The 17,029-nt window shown below is 59.4% G+C and overlaps 1 protein-coding gene across 3 annotated transcripts; it reads left to right on the top strand.

The window, feature by feature from the left end:
- The first annotated feature begins 933 nt into the window (after nucleotides 1–933).
- On the top strand, nucleotides 934–16,738 carry PCED1A (PC-esterase domain containing 1A). 3 transcript variants are annotated; one of them, XM_065597401.1, is made up of 10 exons: nucleotides 1,162–1,934; nucleotides 2,069–2,258; nucleotides 5,443–5,552; nucleotides 6,237–6,316; nucleotides 7,870–8,102; nucleotides 9,116–9,266; nucleotides 11,782–12,028; nucleotides 12,230–12,313; nucleotides 13,105–13,317; nucleotides 15,457–16,738. In XM_065597401.1, the coding sequence occupies exons 3-10, from the start codon at nucleotides 5,480–5,482 to the stop codon at nucleotides 15,681–15,683; spliced, it is 1,308 nt and encodes a 435-aa protein (XP_065453473.1). In that variant the 5' UTR covers nucleotides 1,162–1,934; nucleotides 2,069–2,258; nucleotides 5,443–5,479; the 3' UTR covers nucleotides 15,684–16,738. The 3 variants fall into 3 exon arrangements, with proteins under 3 accessions (XP_008175829.3, XP_065453473.1, XP_065453474.1); XM_008177607.4 differs by lacking the exons at nucleotides 1,162–1,934; nucleotides 2,069–2,258 and adding an exon at nucleotides 934–1,090; XM_065597402.1 differs by lacking the exon at nucleotides 1,162–1,934 and having other exon boundaries at nucleotides 2,059–2,258.
- Nucleotides 16,739–17,029: the final 291 nt, after the last annotated feature.

Here is a 17,029-nt window from a genome sequence, read left to right as displayed (position 1 = left end):
TCATCTCTGGGTCAGCTGGGCTCTTGGCTAATGGCCCCGGAGCTGTAGGCTCTGAAAGGGTTCCTTTATTTAACAAAGGACAAGAAATGCAGGGCTGGGCTGTGGAATGGGATATGGGGCCTTTCATAATTTCTAATGCCCCATTCTAATCTGGCTTCAAAACTGGCTGGCTCAGGGGCAGGGAGGGGATAGGGGGCCTTTCCTCTCTATGGGGCACAGACTCCAATCTGTCCTCAAGGCAGGCGGACAGGCTGGCTTAGGGTGGTAGGGAATGGAACACAGGGTCTTTCCCCACTAGGGGATGCTGGCTCTGATCTGGCCCCAGGGTGGGGATCTGGCTGGTTATGGGGGGTGGGAATGGGACACAGGGTCTTTCCCCTCTAGGGGGCACCAGCTCTGATCTGGCCACAGGGCAGGGCACTGGCTGTCTCAGAGGGCAGAGAACAGGACCTCTCCCCTCTTGGGGGCATCAGCTCTGATCCTGCCCCATGATGGGCACTGGCTGGTTATGGGGTGGGAATGGGACACGGGGCCTTACCCCTCTGGGGGGTGTCGGCTCCCATCTGGCCCTGAGGCAGGGGACTGGCTGGTTGGGGGTGAAGGGCAGGGAACGGGACACGGCCTTTCTGGGGGGTGTTGGTTCTGATCCAGCCCCAGGGTGGGGACTGGCTGGTTATGGGGGGTGGGGAATGGGACAAGATGGGGCCTTTCCCTTTTCCGGAGCACAGGTACCAGGCTGGGGAGAGGGACTGGCTGGCTCAGGGGTCATGCTGCCTGTCTGCACCGCCCGCTGTCCCGACTCCCCCCTCCTGCTCAGGCTTTCCAGCCCCCGAGGGGGGTCTGGCTCCAGCTGACCTGTGTGCCCCCCCCCCCCCGTACTCCGCACTGCGGCTGGCCCGAGAGCCTTCTCCTCTGCAGCAGCCGCCTGTGCCCCCCCGGTCAGGCGGGGCGGGGCGGGGCGGGGTGTGAAGGCGGGAGGGAGCCGAGCCGAGCCCGGCCAGACGCAGGCAGCCGAGCAGGACGCGGGACGGCCGGGCGGGGTGCCCAGCCATGCGCCCCGCGGGCAGGCGGGCTCGGCGCCGGGGAGCAGGTACGGGGACCGGAACACGGCCAGGACCCCCCGCCTGGTGTGGACGCGGGGTAACGCGGCTCGCGCCCCGGGGACTGCAGCGGGGTGGCGCCGGGCGAGGGGACCGGGCTCCCGGTCACAGGGGCTGTAACTCGCCGCCTGCGCTGCCCTCCAGCCCGGGGAGCTCCCCTGCGCTCCCCCCGGGCAGTGCGGGCTGGGCTGCGGACCTGCAGGGGGGCTGTTTGGGGCTGGGGAAATGGACCCGGGTAGCTGCAGGGGGGCGTCTCCCCGGCTGTGGGGCCAGACTCGCTCCCCGCCGTGTCGCGCTGCTAAGTGGGTGCTAAATACCCCCCCGCTGGGCGAGCTCTTTGCATTCAATCCCCCCCCCCCAGCCCTGGGCGCCCCCGGCGGGTTTACCCGGCGCCGCTTTTCAAAGGGCTTTGTCTTGTTAAACGTCCAGGTGTTTCCTGGGCTCTGCGCTCCCGGGGGGGCTGGAAGAGGCGCTGCCCCATCTCTGCTTGGAGCCCCCGGCTCGGGTTAAAGGGGCACCGCTGGAATTAGCCAGTTCCCCCTCCCCCCTGAGCTTCCCCTTCCTCTCCCACCCGCACCTGCAATTTTGGGTGACAACCCTTCACCCTCCTTTTGTTGCTGTGTGACAGACCCCACAAACTGAGCACAAAGCACATGAAAAAACTCGGTCAGAGGGGGGGGGAACTCACCTGTTTTCCTCTCGTGATCTCAGGCCCTGGCCGGGCTCCCACAGTGGGGACGCTGCTGCGGGTGCCGGTGGGAGTTATTTTGTTAACTTTGAGCTGAGACCTGTTGCTGGTGTCCTTTGTAACAGCAACAGGCAGAAAGGTTTCAGGTAGAGATGAAGAAGTGAGGTTTTTACTCACGAAAGCTTATGCCCAAATAAATCTGTTAGTCTTTAAGGTGCCACCAGACTCCTTGTTGTTTTTGTAGATACAGACTAACACGGCTACCCCCGATACTTGACAGGTAGAGATGGGATTTAGTTTTCTGATTGATGTCCCTTTAATCCCCGAATAACCCCATGTGATTGGTCACCTAATGGAGACCAAACACTGATTTCCTGTGGGCTGCTGGGCTGGTCTGTAAATACCAGCAAAAGGCCCGAGCTCTGGCCCTGCACCAATGCCGTTTGTCCTGGAACTTGGACACATTGGAGGTAATCGCTTCACTTTCCTCTACACTTCCAGATCTCTTCACAGGTGATCACAATAGTGACTCTTGGGCGGGCACTTCCTGGCTGGGGGGGGCTCTCCTCTGCTTTGGTGCCGGTTCAGAGAAGGGTTTAAAAACTTAACGAATCAAACCCTCTTCCATCTTGGATGAGCCCAAATGACCCTTGCCTGGAGGCAGGGAGACATAAAAGTAGCTGTTGTGTCCCACTTGTGGCTTTTAAACTAATGGAAAAACTTGCTCTTGGTTTAGCCCTGTCTACACTCGGGATATTTTCCTGAAAGCTGTGGCTGGTGGTGGAGAGTTTGAGAGGGCTTCTGTCTCGTTTCATGGAACCCAGTGCAAACCTGTTAGTATTGCAGTTCACATCTCAGTCCTGCAATGGACAAGTTCATGGACATGTCTTTGGATAAAGCAACAGAGGGTCCTGTGGCACCTTTAAGACTAACAGAAGTATTGGGAGCATAAGCTTTCGTGGGTAAGAACCTCACTTCTTCACTTGCATCTGAAGAAGTGAGGTTCTTACCCACGAAAGCTTATGCTCCCAATACTTCTGTTAGTCTCAAAGGTGCCACAGGACCCTCTGTTGCTTTTTACAGATTCAGACTAACACGGCTCCCCCTCTGATACGTGTCTTTGGATAGACTCAGGCATTTCACAGTAAGCTGGAGCTGTGCAGCCAAATAAAGAGGAATAGAAGATGCCGTCTCTATAGGATGGTGTAGCCTTGCTTATAAGGTTGATTCATGCTGTAATGCAAGGAGAGATCCCACGTTCCCAAGACATGTGGGCGACAGGGGCTGGATCACTGGATAATTCCTTGTTCTGTTCATTCCCTCTGGGGCACTGGCCACTGTCGGCAGAAAGGACACTGGGCTACATGGACATTGGGTCTGACCCAGTCTGGCTGTTCTTAGGTTCTATAAGGTAGTTTGCTGAGCATCACTAATTAGGATTTAGGATTAGTTTGGCATGAGGAACTGATGGGCAGGTGACAGGAAGCCACGAATTAAGGGCAGTTCTAAGGTTATTGACAGTTGAAGATGAGTCTAAGGAATATGTATCACCTGATGTATGTCTAAGGAATATGTATAACCAGGTGTCAGCAGTGGGGATGTTACAGAAATACCATGGCAACTAATCGACAAAAGCTAATGAGGTAAATAGGTAACTAATTAACAGTATGGTGACCCCCCCTAGAGATATGGGTGTGGAAGCTTAGATAAGAAAAAGGGGCCAAGACACATGAATATGCATGAAATCAAGGGCCTGTCAGCATAAGCCACTAGAAGGGATAAGCGATGACCTGCTGACAAGCGCCTAAGGACTGTCTGGGATGGGGAATGTGACAAGTAATGCAAGTGCTGGTCATGTGCCCTGCTGGGAGGGGGTGGGCGTTTGCCTGGTTGGCTAATAACGATAATGGTTAAGAAAGGGCAGTGTGGTGTCCCTCTAGCCTCTCTCCTGTAGCTGATCTGGGGGCTGACCCTACCCAGACCACTGCAGTATAGACCCTTGCCTAGGGTGACCAGACAGCAAGTGTGAAAAATCGGGACGGGGGTGGGGGGTAATAGACGCCTATGTAAGACAAAGCCCCAAATATTGGGACTGTCCCTATAAAATCCGGACATCTCTCCTCTCTACCCCCCCCCCCCCCCCCACTCTGGGGTGGGCCGAGAGTAACTTAACCCCACGCTTCGGGCTACAATGCAGTCTAGTTAGTATTGCTGCAGGAACCCGAACGCTTGTGTTTCCTCACTCAGACTTAATGTTGTAATAACATAGTTCTTAGCTTTTCTCTCTCACACAGACATTGAAATGGGTCTGTCAAAAGTGCCCAGTTCGGGCCCTGTCTACCCCGAGGGGGAAAGGCGGCGGTGGTGGTGGTGGGGAAGGCAGGTACGAGGGTAGCATCCCAAACTTCTGCTAAACTAAACCTACAAAGGAAAAAAACTAGGGGAGCAATCCGGCCCCAGTGAAGTCCAAGGGAGCTTTGCCCTGGGGCCGTTGTAGGCCAGTACTTCACCCCCGGGGTGTGCCCTGTGCTTTGTGTCTTGGTGATGGAGAGAGGCCGGAAAGCTGTGCACATTTTTTTGCCCCTGTTCTGTTTTCTGTACCTTGGCGCTTGTCTGTGCGCCAGTGGCTCTAACTCCCCGGCCCAGTGAAAGGAGCCCAGCCCCTAGCATGAGGCTGTCCTGCCAGGATAAAAGGGCTTTGACCAGCGTAGTTATTCCCTGATGGGGTGGGGAACAAGCCACACTAGTGTAAGGAGCTTTCATCCCAGTACTGTTACACCAGTGCAAGGCCCAGTGTGGATGGGCCTTGCACTGGTGTAACGGTACCCGTAGGTGAGCGTGTCCCTACCCAACGTAGCACAAATGGCGTGGAAAGAGCAGGCCTCGAGCCTGCAGAGGGAGACTCGGGGGGGTGGGAGGGTCTACGGGGACCAGAACGGGCAGGAGCTGCTGAAACAAGGGCTGTCTTCCTCTGCAGCGGGTGTTAGCCTGAATCCCACTCCCCCTTTTCCCCAGTTGATGGGGGTTCACAGGTGGGTCGGTGTCCTGTAACCCCTCGCCCGTAAAAACAGGGCAGGCTGCTGTAATGTTAAAATCACGCCCAGGAACAAAGCAAGCCCTGCTGAGGGGGAGGCTGGCCTTGGCGGGTTGGGCCTGGGCGGCAGGGCAGTGCTTTCGCTGGCACAGCGATGTCCGTCAGGAATGCGGGGGGAGGTGGGAGAGAGAAACACCGGAGCTGTGCTGGCAAAGTTCTGCGGCCCGTGGGCAGCACAGCCGGGAGCTGGTTTGCTGGGAGAGCCCTGGGGGTGTCTGCACCAGCAGTGTAGTCTCAGCCTCTGCTCTGTAAAAAGTTTTTTACAACTTTCCTGATGGAACCTATGGTTTCCACACCTGTTCTTGCCAGTTTCTTACCGTGTTTTGAATGACGTTTTCCACAAGTCAACTTGGAGGGGAAGCGTGACCTGAATACACGTCATAGTTACACAAACCACGAACCCAGCAGCTGCTTTTGTGCTTCCTGTTGGCACTGCACCTGATCTTGGCTGACAGCTCCGTGTTTGGCCTCCCTGTGCTGGGGGCAGGTGCGGAGGCCGTTCCTAGTGTGGGTGGAGGAGGATGCAGGCCTCAGTCTCTTCTCTCTTCTCTACTGAGCAGGGCTTTGCGTGCTGGGGAGCTGCCGCCTGCAGGAGCCATGGTCACTTTCTTCACACAGGAAGTCCAGCAACTGCTGCACAACAAGTTTGTGGTGATCGTGGGGGATTCCGGTGAGTCAGCCTAGGGGATGGCAGGTTCCCTTGACCCCTCTTGGCCATGGTAGAGCCGAGCTGTCTTTGGCTCCAAGTCCAAAGGGGGTTTTCCTGCATGCCGGGCTGCAAGCCCCCTGCAGCCCCGGCTGGGCTCTCTGCCTCGCCAGCAACCATGGTCTTGCCCTGGCTTGCACAGACAGAGCGGCTGTGTGGGGTAACCCCCTTCCTTGGCAGGACTGGCTGGGTACAGGCAAAGGGCAGCCAGGCCTCTGAACTCGCCTCCTGGGGCGGGGGGAGGGGAGTTTAAGCCCTGCAATGAGCAGAGTGGATTTCTCTGACTTCCCCCTGGTTGCCCTGTCGTTCTGGCCCCACTCCGTAATTGAGGCTGGGGTGTTCCCTACGCTGGGTGAGCTGGACCCATGTCTCCGCTCCCAGCACTGCCCTGGCACCCCCCAGAGTCTGTGCAGCACGACTGCCCTGCCCACCCCCAGCATGGCAGCTGGCATGTCGTCTCATTGCTGACATCTGCACCCACGCCGGCCGCAGCCCGCCACGAACTGCTGGCCAGCGCAGACACGTCCGATTCTGAGCCAGGGCCTCTTCCACCCCGCCCCGAACGAGCCCCGGGGCTGGTTCTTGCATTAGCGCCCAAGAGGCGAAGGTGATCCCTGGGCTATCTCTGTCTCCGTTTTTCCCTTTCAGTCCAGCGATCGGTTTACAAGGACCTGGTGTTGCTTTTGCAGAAGGACGCTCTCCTCAGCCAGTCCCAGCTGAAAGCCAAGGTACCGTGCCTGCGAATCCGGAGCAGCCAACCTCTGTCCCACTGGGCTGGGGAACTAAACCACACCCGGCCACCATTTCCCTGGGCCTCCAGGCCCTTGGGTGCCCCCTGCTGGGCCTTGCGCCCCCGACAGCCGTCGCTTCTGGTGCAGTCAGCTCTGGTGTGTGCTCCCCCTCTGGGCACCAGTTTGGGTGGCGACTGGTGCTGCATAAAGAGAAGTGGAGAAAACGAATCTGGTTGCCTGGTGGCCAGTAGCCGGACAAGCCGGTGCCCTCCCAAAGGCAGGCAGAGTGCGCGGTCCTGGCTCCAGGCCCGGCTCAGCAGTACAGGAAGCAGCTACAGCTTGTTGGGTGTGGGCCAGCTGTGTCCTCTACCAGCCGTGTTGCTTGGCGGGGGAGGATGGCTTCTCGTTTCCGGTGGGAGGCTTTGAAACCCAAATGTAGCCGAATAAGCAGAACAGTCTTGGGCCTGGTGCGCGCGCGCGCACACACACACCCACGCCCCCGGCTCGTCCCACTGGCTGTGGTGCCACATGTAGGATTAGGGGATGTCTTGCCACGTGAGTGCCCCCTGCTGGCTGGTGTTTGGAATAGCATCGTCCCACTGCGCTCCCCGCAGCTGGGGCTCAGACACTGCAGCCGCCCAGAGGGAGGGTGAAAGTGGTGATATCCCGCAGTGGTGGGATGGGGCCTTGAGAAGGGGCTGGGAAGCTGCCTGGCCTGGGGACCCGTGGGGTTCGGATATGGGGAGGGGACGGAGGGGCACACACCTACAGCCCCTAGTCTTGTAATTTGGGTCCAGGGGGAGGCAAGGCCTTGTGGTTAGAACAGCGCTGGGCAGGAGCTGGGGCTCTGGGCTCTGACCCCAGCCCTTGCCCTGGCTCGCCCTGTCCTGGGGCAGGTCCGCTCCGCTGTGCCCAGAAGAGGTCTTACGGGAAGGCTGCAGACCGTGGCTTGGTAGCTGGGTGCAGCTCTCTGGGCTGGGACGGACAGAGGATGACCTCCGAGGGCGCTAGCCAGACAGCGGCCACGAGAGAGCATCGCTCCATTGTGGGTAGAGCCTGCACGTGTACAGAATTCATATCCGCGGAGCTGCAGGGCTCTACCGGGAACCGCAGCCGTGAAAGCAGCAGCATGTCAGGCTGCCGCTCGCAGGAGCCAGCGCCCTGCCCGGGCAGCTCCCCCCTGCACGGCTGTACCACCCCCAGCCCCATCTCCAGCCCTGCCCATGGGGCAGGTATCAGGCTCACTAGCTGCTGTCCCTGGCCGCACTAGTGCGTGCAAGCGGCTCGCACACCTGAACTTGCACACACTAGTGCGACCAGGGACAGCTGCGGGTGAGCTGGTGCCTATCCCAGTGGGCCGGGCTGGGGGCGGTACAGTCACACCAGAGGAGCTGCCCGCGCAGGGCGCTGGCTCCTGCAAGTGGCGGCCCGACGCGCTGCTGCTTTCGCCGCGGCTGTAGGTTTTGTATCCGGGCAGGGCTCTCGTTGCGGGCAATAGGAGGGATCGGGGGCCGCGCCAGTGAGGGCTCTCTGCGTCCTGTCTCTGCCAGGGGGAGCTGAGCTTCGAGAACGACTGCCTGGTGGAAGGCGGCATGCGGGGCGAGATGACCAACGGCACCAACTACAGGGAGGTGCGGCAGTACCGCACGGACCACCACCTGGTGCGCTTCTACTTCGTCACTCGCATCTACTCCGACTACATGGAGAGCATCCTGGCTGACTTCCAGGCTGGGCCCCAGCCCGACGTCGTCATCATCAACTCCTGCTTATGGGACGTGAGCAGGTACCCGCTGCTCCCCCCGCCCTGGCAGGGTAACTCGGGCCTCTTCGGCGGCACTCTCAGGGAGAGAACTTAGCCCCTCCGGCTGCCAGAGCCTGGCCAGTGCAGCTAAAGGAGACTCTCCGCTGGCAGTACGGGGCCTGTGACACACAGATCAGCAGTTCCGAGTCCGTCCAGCCGAGGGCAGCGCTGGGCACATAGGCGTACGACAGCTGGTTCATTAACACCCCCGTTGTTGTGGGAGGTGACCAGATCTGAGAAGGGAACTTTGTGGGGCCGGGTGCTGTGGCTCCCCATGGGTTACAGTGCGGTTCTGCTTGGGGAGAGCAGCAGAGTAAAACCAGCATCTCCTGACTCAGCTCATCTGTCCCGTCAGTGCACGGAGCCTGCCGCACGGACACAGACGTACCTGCTTTTCACTCCGTGGGGCCAGCCGGGCTCCGTCCCCCTTGTGCGCGTGCAGCCAGCAGCGTTACTTAGTCCAATCCAGTCTGAGAGATCTGTGCAGGCCCCGTGAGGACCCAGGAGGGCGTTGGCTCGGCCAGCACCGGTGACGGGGCTGCCGACCTGCTGCCTGCCCAAGAGAAGGGCACTTGGTCCTGCGTCTGCCCTGGCTGTTGGCCCAGGCCCACGGTGTCTGAGCACCTCAGGGTGCCACTCGCGGTGCTCTACTTGGGGATGTGGAGGAGGTATCTCGGGGGCCCGCTCGCTGTCTGTGCCCCTCTAGCTTCCCCCTCGCCCTGCAAACTCCATGTCCCCCGCTGGGGGATGGTGGGGCAACCTCCCCTCCCTGCCCCTGGCCGATGGTGGCATCTCGGTGCAGAAAAGCCTGCCTGGCCAGCCTCGCCTGTAGAAATGGGCGTGAGCCGTTGCTGCTGTGGGGAGCCGTTTCTGTAGAGCGACTGGCCAACAGGCTCCTGCCCTTGCCCAGTGCCGCTCCCCGTGAGGGCCAGAAGGATCCTACCCTGTGTCTGTCCTGAGGGCCATGACTTCTGTCTGCTCTGCCCCCCCTGCAGGTACGGCGCGAAGTCCATGAAGCAGTACCGGGTGAATCTGGAGAAGGCCTTTAACCGGCTGGACAAGGTGCTGCCCCATGCCTGCCTCCTGGTGTGGAACATGACGATGCCCGTGGGCCACAAAATTATCGGGGGCTTCCTCATCCCAGAGGTAAAGCAAACTGCAGCTTTTCCCGGACCCCGGTGCTGCTGGCTGGGGGCGGGGGTGCGGCTGGGACTGGGATAAGGTACTGAGTCCAGGGGCAGGGCCAGCCCACGGCTCCCCCACCCTAGTGCCTTGTCTCTGCTCTGGGGGCTGGTACCCGCTGCTGCACCGCTCTCCAGCACACGCGGGCACACCCCTCTGGTCACATAGCCCCCCCACTGGGCACCCTCCTGGGACAGGCCTTGTCTGAAATCCTCGTCACAGCTCCCAAGTTACCCCACTGCCTCCTGCGGCCGAGAGTGCTGCTGGGGGGGTGAGGGGTTCCCTTCAGCCTGGCTCTGCCTCGTACTGGCTGGGCCTTTGCTGTGACACGATGGGACTGGATGGAAACAGGCCTCATCAGCTCTCACGATCCGCTTCCTACTCTGAAGTCTCCGAGCCAGGAGCTTAAGGCTAGAAGGGATGTTAGATCATCTTGTCTGGCACAGGCCAGAGAAATTCCCCCAGGTTTTCTAACCTTTTAACCATTCTCCTGGCTCTTCTCTGACCCCTCTCCAATTTATCCACCTCCGTCCTGAATGGTGGGCACCAGACCTGGGCACCGGGATCCCAGCAGTGGTCGCCCCAGAGCCAGATACAGAGGGAAAATCGCCTCTCGATTCCTATTTGAGATTCCTCTGTTCATGCAGCCTAGGATCACGTTCGCTCTTTGGGAGTTCCTGTTCCGCTGATTAGCCACCACCAGAGGCACTGGCTAGAATCCCCTGTCCTGTATGTATGGCCTGCGTCCTTTGCTCCTAGAGGTAGACATTGACACTTAGCCATATTAAAACACACACTCTTTACTTGTGGCCCGTTGACTACGTGAACCGGATCGCTCTGGATCAGTGACCTGTCCTCGGCGTTATTTCCCGCTCCCCCAGTTGTTGTGCTAGCTGCAAACTTTCTCGATGAAGAGTTTTTCTGTCAGTTCATTGATAAAAGTGTTCAATAGAGTAGGGCCAAGAACCAGTCCCACAGGGATGAGGATTCTCCATTTACAATCACACGTTGAGATCTATCAGTTAGCCAATTTTTAATCCATTTAATGTGCGCCGTGGTGATTTTATATTGTTCTAATTTTTTAATCAAGGTTTTGTGCGGTATCAAATCAAATATTCTGAAGAATTCCAAGTATATTACATCAACTCTATTACTTTCATTAATGAAACTTGGTATCTCATCAAAGATATCAAGTTAGTTTGATAGGTTAATGGAAAATAGATCCTACGTTGAGTTGCATTAATTGCATTATCTTCTTTTAATTCTTTATTAATCAAGTCCCATGTCAGCTCCTCCACTACCTTACCCGGGACCGATGTCAGACTGACAGGCGTATAACTATCCTGTTATCCTTTTTAAATATTGGCACAAAGTAACTTTCTTCTGGAATTTCCCCAATGTTCCAAGACTTCCAAGGTCCTCAGTCAGCTGCTTTAAAACTCTTGGATGCAAGTGATCTAGACCCGCTGATTTAACAATACCCAACTTTTATATCCTCTGTTCCCCCCCAGCCCCCCGTATACAGAATAGAAATGTTTATTGAACGTTTGCCTTTTCGGCATTATTCTGCATAATACCATTTCCATCGAATAACGGACCAATACCATTGTTAAGAGTCTTTTTGTTCCTAATATTTAAAAAACTCCTTTTTACTGTTCCTAACTCCTGCTGGTCGTAGATTTCTCGTTGTGTCCCTTGGCTTATCAATTTTCTACAATTCCTGTCTTTTGATTTATGTTCATTTTTATCCATTTCCCTTTTCTTCCATTTGTTACATATTATTTTTTAATTTTGTTTTCTAGCTGTCTTCACTTCCACTCTAAACCCAGGTCAGTTTTCTAACCAGCACATCCTTCTTCCTCGATTGTGGCTTTTGGGGCATCTAATTCTTAAGCAGTTCCCCCCAGTGATCATTCCCATTCTCCTGATTAAATTCTTCCTCTCACCTGCTTTGCCTCCTATTTGTTTCCATTGAAATTGGCCCTATTCAACCCCCAAAGATACGTTACTGGCCTGGACTTTATTCTGTTTGCGCCTTATAAATGTGATCAAGTCATGATCACTTGTACCTAAGCTACCATTAACGTTTACCATTCTCCTTGCCACTGGCTACCTGGCCCTGCTGCAGGAAACCGCGTTCTCTTCTTCCTCCCTGCATTCCCGAGCCTCTGCCTGCACCCAAGGGGTTAAACCTAAACAGGCCCAGGCAGGAAAAGCCCCCAGTTGGACAGGCTGGAAGGGGGTGGGAGCTCTGGGCCCTAGCACTCCAGCTGGCATTGGTGTTCCCTGTCCCTGCCTGCGGCTGTTGGCAAAGGGGCCCTGCACCCCCAGGAATGGCTGTGTCTGCCGGGCCATCCCGCTGTCTTGTACCATCCCCAGGAGTGAGGTGTTCTCATGGGGCCAGCTCCCTGGAGCGTGGCCCGCCCCGTTGGTGGGAGCCCCGCTGGCCTGGCCTGATGGCTCCTGTCTCTGCCTCCAGCTGCAGCACCAAGGCAAGAAGTTGCCCCTCAAAGTGATCGAGGGCAACTTCTATGGGGCTGTCCTGGCCAGCAGCCACCACTTCGACGTGCTGGACCTGCACTACTACTTCCGCTTCGACGTGCACCACCGCAGCGGGGATGGCGTCCACTGGAACCGGGCCGTCCACCGCAGGGTCACCCACCTGCTGCTGGCCCACGTGGCCGACGCCTGGGGCGTCGAGATCCCGGAGAAGAGCCCCCAGGATGGTGAGTGGGAGGGGGGCTGACAGTGCCCAGATGCCATGGTGACGGGCATGCTGATGTGGATCGTGCCTCAGGGGGCGGCACTTGCTGCTGTTGGGAATGGGAGGGGGTGGGCGTGCGGTGGCGGGACGGGAGGAGGGAGTGGGCATGCTGGGGTGGGAGATGGGCCACGCAGCTGATGGATCCGCTTTTCCTTTTCTTCAGGTTGCTTTGAGGCAAATGCTCTGGAGTGGGGCTTGCAACCCGCCCCCTGCCTGGTGCCCCACGCTGCGCCACCCGGCCCCTGGGGTAAAGATCTTGGTGGTGGTGGGCAGGGGCTGTGGGCACCTCCTCAGGTTGGGCAACCGCGCGGGAGAGGCTGCTGGGGAAGCCCCCGTCCGCTTAGGGGGTAGCCTGATGCCGGCTCCCAGCCCCCTCCTCAGCCAGTGTCTGGCTTTGGTCACCTCTCTCCTGCTGCTGACAGGGGAGCTGGCTGAGCGCCGTGCTGCCGAGTGGGGGGTGGGCACCTTCCCCACACTCGTCAGGGATTGCCCGTGGCCGTGTCCTGATGCTGATGAGGCCCCTATGGGTGGGGGGTGGGGGACAGGGCGGTAGCCCCCAGCTCTTCTCCTGAGCCCCCCCACCCCTAGCTCCCTAATGCCACCCACTGCACCCAGGTCGTGCCAGTGGGGCTTTGGGTACGGTGCCCGTGTAGGTCACTGCTGCCAAGAGCCAGTGAGGGGCGCGTGTGGCCAACGCGTTGCTGGTGCCTCTGAAATCTGGCACGTCCTGAGGACGCAGTCTCCGGAGGCCGCTGCCCCCCGAGAGCTGCAGAGCCCCCCGAGAGCTGGAGCAGGCTCGGAGCCCCGGGAGCGGCGTCACGGGGCCCTGCTCTCGGAGCTGCTGGTGCTACCAGCCCGTGGGGAATGAGCTGACCCGAACTTGGCCCTGGTCTCGAATGGCTCCTTCTGCCCCTTCTCCCCGCGCAGCCCCCCTGGATTGGAGTCTTTGTCCTCGGCAAAGGCTCTCAACCCTTCTGCCCGGCTCAGCTGCCGTGACCGTCCCAGGCACCGCGCTCAGTAACGTCTCTGCCTCTGCAGGGCCCGAGTGGGACAACAGCCGCCTGTCCTGCATGCCCCAGCCCAGCACCTGCCCGCCGCCCCCTCCGCCCTGGCCCCCCTTCGACTTCTGCTGCCCCTCCAAGGATCCTGTTTTCCAGGAAGACTCCCCCTTCCTCCCCAGCCACGCGGGGCCTGGCACGCCCCTCTCCGGATACATCAGCTTTGACAACTGCCCCGGCTACAGTGCGGAGGGTAGGTCCTGGGTCCCACGCTCCTGCTGCACCCCCCTTGGTGCGCCTGGCCCCGGGGGATTCTCACTTGGCGCTCACGCCTTCCTGCCTCAATCTCTCTCTCCGCTCCTGTTCAGTCTGGCCTGGACACCTCTCTCTCTGCTGCCTCCTCCGCAGGTGGCCTGTCTCCTCTGTGATCTCTGCACCATCTGACCTTTCCTGTCCATTCCCACTGCTGTCGCCTCTCCGTGCCCGGCTCCTTCCTCGTCTGGCCGGCTGCAGCCTTCCTGGCTCTGGCATGGCTTCCCTCCAGCCCTGCTGCGGCCAAAGCCTAGAACCAGGAGGCTGCTCAACAAACTAGAAAGTGACTGACCTGTGGGACTCTCTGCCACATGACGTGACTCAGGCCAAGCGCTTAGTAGCATTCCAGAGGTGACTGGACCTGGTACGTACAGAGTCGCTGCAGTTACGCTCCAGAGGGTTAGAGAGGGGGTCTAAATCCTCCAGCTTGGGGTCCAAGCCAGTCCGGAAACGCCCCTGGGGGGCAGGTTCATAGTTGGGCCTTCTGGGATTTCTTGTACCTGCCTGTGAAGCAGCTGGCCGCCTGGGCTGGACCGTGGGTCTGATCCGATGGGGCAGTTCCCATGTTCCTTACGGCTGTGACCGTGTATCCCTGCCCTGTGCTGGTTCTCACGCTTGGCTGTGACTCCTGGTCCCTGCCGGCCCCCGTCCGCTCCCCCCTCTGCTCCCTCTGCTGCGGGGCTCGGATCTTACTGAGCGAGGAGAGGCGTGTCTCTGCTATCGGCAGCCCAGGAAGCAGGCAGGTGGGCAGCATCTGCTGAGACCTCGGTGTCCCGCTCCTTCTGCGCGGGTCCCCTGGCTCCCCTCAGCCCGGCTCGATGGGAAAAGCGTTGGAGCCGGGGCCTGGCCTCTCCTGAATAATCATGGGTCGGAGCCCGGCTCGGGATGGGGTGGGCAGAATTGCTGAGCCAGGCGGGCTGACCCATAGATCCTCCGGTCCCAGCCGTGCCCCCTGCATGGGGGGATGGGTGTCCCCGGGGATTCAGTAGGGGGCGCTCTTCCCCTGTCAGTGTCATACCCAGGCAGAGCAGGGGCTGGCCGAGATGGGAAAGGGACGAATGGGAGCTGCAGGGTGGCAGGTAATGTCTGTCATTGGACCAGCTTGTGGTGGGGAGAGAGAAAAGCCTTCGACCTACACAGAGCGAGGCATGTTTGCAGCAGGCCTGGGTCAGCGGACTGTGGCTTGCAGGGCTCAGGCTGTGGGGCTAACAGTTGCAGTGTAGACGGTCCAGCTCGGGCTGGAGGATGGGCTCTGGGACCCTGCCCATTTGCAGGGTCGCAGGGACAGGGTTGTGGCCCAAGCCCGGATATCTACACAGCCATTTTCCAGCCCTGCAGCCTGAGCCGGTGTTATCCCCTGTGTGGACGGGGTGGTGTTTAGCAGAGCTAGTTAACACCTTTCCAGGCACCACTGGAGATGAAGTGCCCTGTTAAGACCCTACCATGGGAGGGAGAGGGAGGGTTAACCCACTAATGCCTCCCCCCACCACCTTTTTATTTTCTTCCCTCTCGTATTTCTCCCCCGCCCCCATGACTGGAGAGGTGTTAACAGGCCACTTCATCTTGAATGGTCCCTTGAAACATGTTAACTGCTGACCCTCCCAATCTGTTCCCCCTCCCCCCCCAGCACCCTGCCCAGACCTGTCTGTGTGGGTCCAGCGCTCGTCTCTCTCCCCACCAGAAGTTGGTCCAATTAAGGACGTTGCCTCCCCTACCTGGTTTCAAGAATTGTCCTGGGCTCCTGGCCCAACTCCGACAGAGTAACCACCTCTTCTGACCCCCCCGCCCCGTCGAGCTGTGTGGTTCTGCAGCCCTTCCTGGCCGGCCTGCGCCGTCGTTCCATGGCGTTAAACACCCGCCGTGCTGCACCGAGGAGCTGGCTGCATTTCAGCCCACGCTCCAGCCGGTGAAGCCCTGGGAGAGCTGCAGCCATGGACGATCTTCCTGCCTGTGCTCCCTGCTGCCGGAATGGTGGATTAGTGTTTGCTCGGAGGGGCTCGGGCGCCGGGACTGGCTGGGCCCAATCGCCAGGCACTTGACCCTCTCTCGTCTCTCCCCCTCGTCCTGCTTCTCGCCCTAGGTCCTGGCAGCGGCTTTCAAGGTTTCTGGGGCGCGCCGCACGCTCTGCCGGCCCCGGGGCCCTGCCCCGGCTTCTCGGGAAACCCAGCACCCAGCTTCCCTCCGCACCCCCACAGCCCGACCAGGAGAGGCCGTGGTGGGCGCTCTCACGGCTTCATCATGACGCGGCAGCCGGTGAGGTGGAGGTCTGGGCACCCCTACAACAGGCCCCACTACAGTTGCTACTGAGGGGCCCTGGCAGAGCTGGGCGTGTCCCCCCGCGGGCGGGCGGGCGAGCTCCCTGCAAAGGGCTCAGCTCCAGCTCTGAAGAGACTCGGGTAGGGTGGCCGTGGCTGTCTCCATGTGCGTGGCCGGCACAGGGCACCCTGGCAGGGAGGCGGCTGGCGCTCAGATGGTTGAGTTATTACATGTAGTATTTGGGGTGGGGGGCAGAGGGCTGCGGGGGCCTTGAGAGAAGGGGCTGTGATCTGCCAGCGCCGTATGGATCAGAACAAAGGCCCCGCTATTGGGGACAGCGCTGGGCACCGCCCCGGGAAGCACTCCGTAGGCCAGGCCCATGGGGGCGGTGGCTTTCGCCGAGGGCCCCATCCTGCCAGGTTCCTGGAGCTGGTGGGGATTGGCAGTCATGTGTGGGAGGCGCTGAACGCCAGCCATCTGCCAAGGGGGTCCGGCTGTCCAACCTGAGTCTCTCCCCAGCTTTGAGTCCAATTCCCCCACCCCATCCGCTGCTGTTACAAACCTGCCCAGATGGGGCAGGCAGGGAGTGTTTGCCCCTGCCAGGCTCCCGGCCCCAGACTGCCATGGCTGTGAGCTGGCCAGCGGCCTCGCCCGCTCTCCATGGGGTTCTTAGGCCTAGTTTATGTTTCTTAATCGTTGCTCTGTTCTCAGCACCCTCCCTGGGGTGTTATTTCACGAGGTGGGTCTGCACTACAGCCCCCCATGCTCCTCCCTGGGGGTTAGGGGGGGGTGTCATGCTGCTCTGAGGTTGCTTTACACTGGCAGGCTGTAGGGCCGAGCCCTTGGTGGCTCACTGCACTAAAACCTTCTAGCCCCAGCCCGGCTCGCTGGCTAGCTGGCCCAGACCTGTGCTCCGCTGCACTGAGCCGATCAGGTTGCACCAGAATAACTGTGACTTGAGTCCCTTCCTGGCCATCCGCCCGCAGGCCCGGGGGGGTGGGAGGGGCCCTGCTGCAGGCACAGTGGTTATTGAACAGGAAATGCTGTTCACAGGAAGTGTTCTTTTGTGTTTTGTTGACTTGATAATAAAGCTTTGACTGACTGGAGGCTGTTGTCCATTTGTCCTTCCCCTAGTGGCTGGCCTATTAGATAACAGCCTACTACTGCACCCTGCTGCTGGAATTATTCCCTTAGCTCACGCAGCCAAGCTGCTGGGTTCAGACTCTGCTGATGACTTGTGGGTGGCTCCATGTGCACAGGAGGGAGGCTGAATGGTCCTTTGCCTTAATCAGGCTCAGGGTGACCCACCCCAGTGGCTCTGGCAGGGCCGTTTGGCCCTTGGTGGGCCACATCCAGCTCCTAACAGGGCCGCTGCCTCTCCTTCCAACCCCCCGCCC

This window comes from Chrysemys picta, chromosome 5 (assembly GCF_011386835.1).
Source record: "Chrysemys picta bellii isolate R12L10 chromosome 5, ASM1138683v2, whole genome shotgun sequence".
NCBI classification, from domain to species: Eukaryota; Metazoa; Chordata; order Testudines; family Emydidae; genus Chrysemys; species Chrysemys picta.
The sequence above is the reverse complement of the archived record's forward strand: the minus strand, read 5'-3'. Positions and strand labels throughout refer to the sequence as shown.

Coding starts and splice junctions, on each gene's coding strand:
- PCED1A (XM_008177607.4), top strand. CDS start 5,480: ATGGTCACTTTCTTCACACAGGAAGTCCAGCAACTGCTGCACAACAAG. Junction 12,314..13,104: donor TGCGCCACCCGGCCCCTGGG/GTAAAGATCTTG, acceptor CTGCCTCTGCAG/GGCCCGAGTGGGACAACAGC. Junction 13,318..15,456: donor CCCCGGCTACAGTGCGGAGG/GTAGGTCCTGGG, acceptor TTCTCGCCCTAG/GTCCTGGCAGCGGCTTTCAA.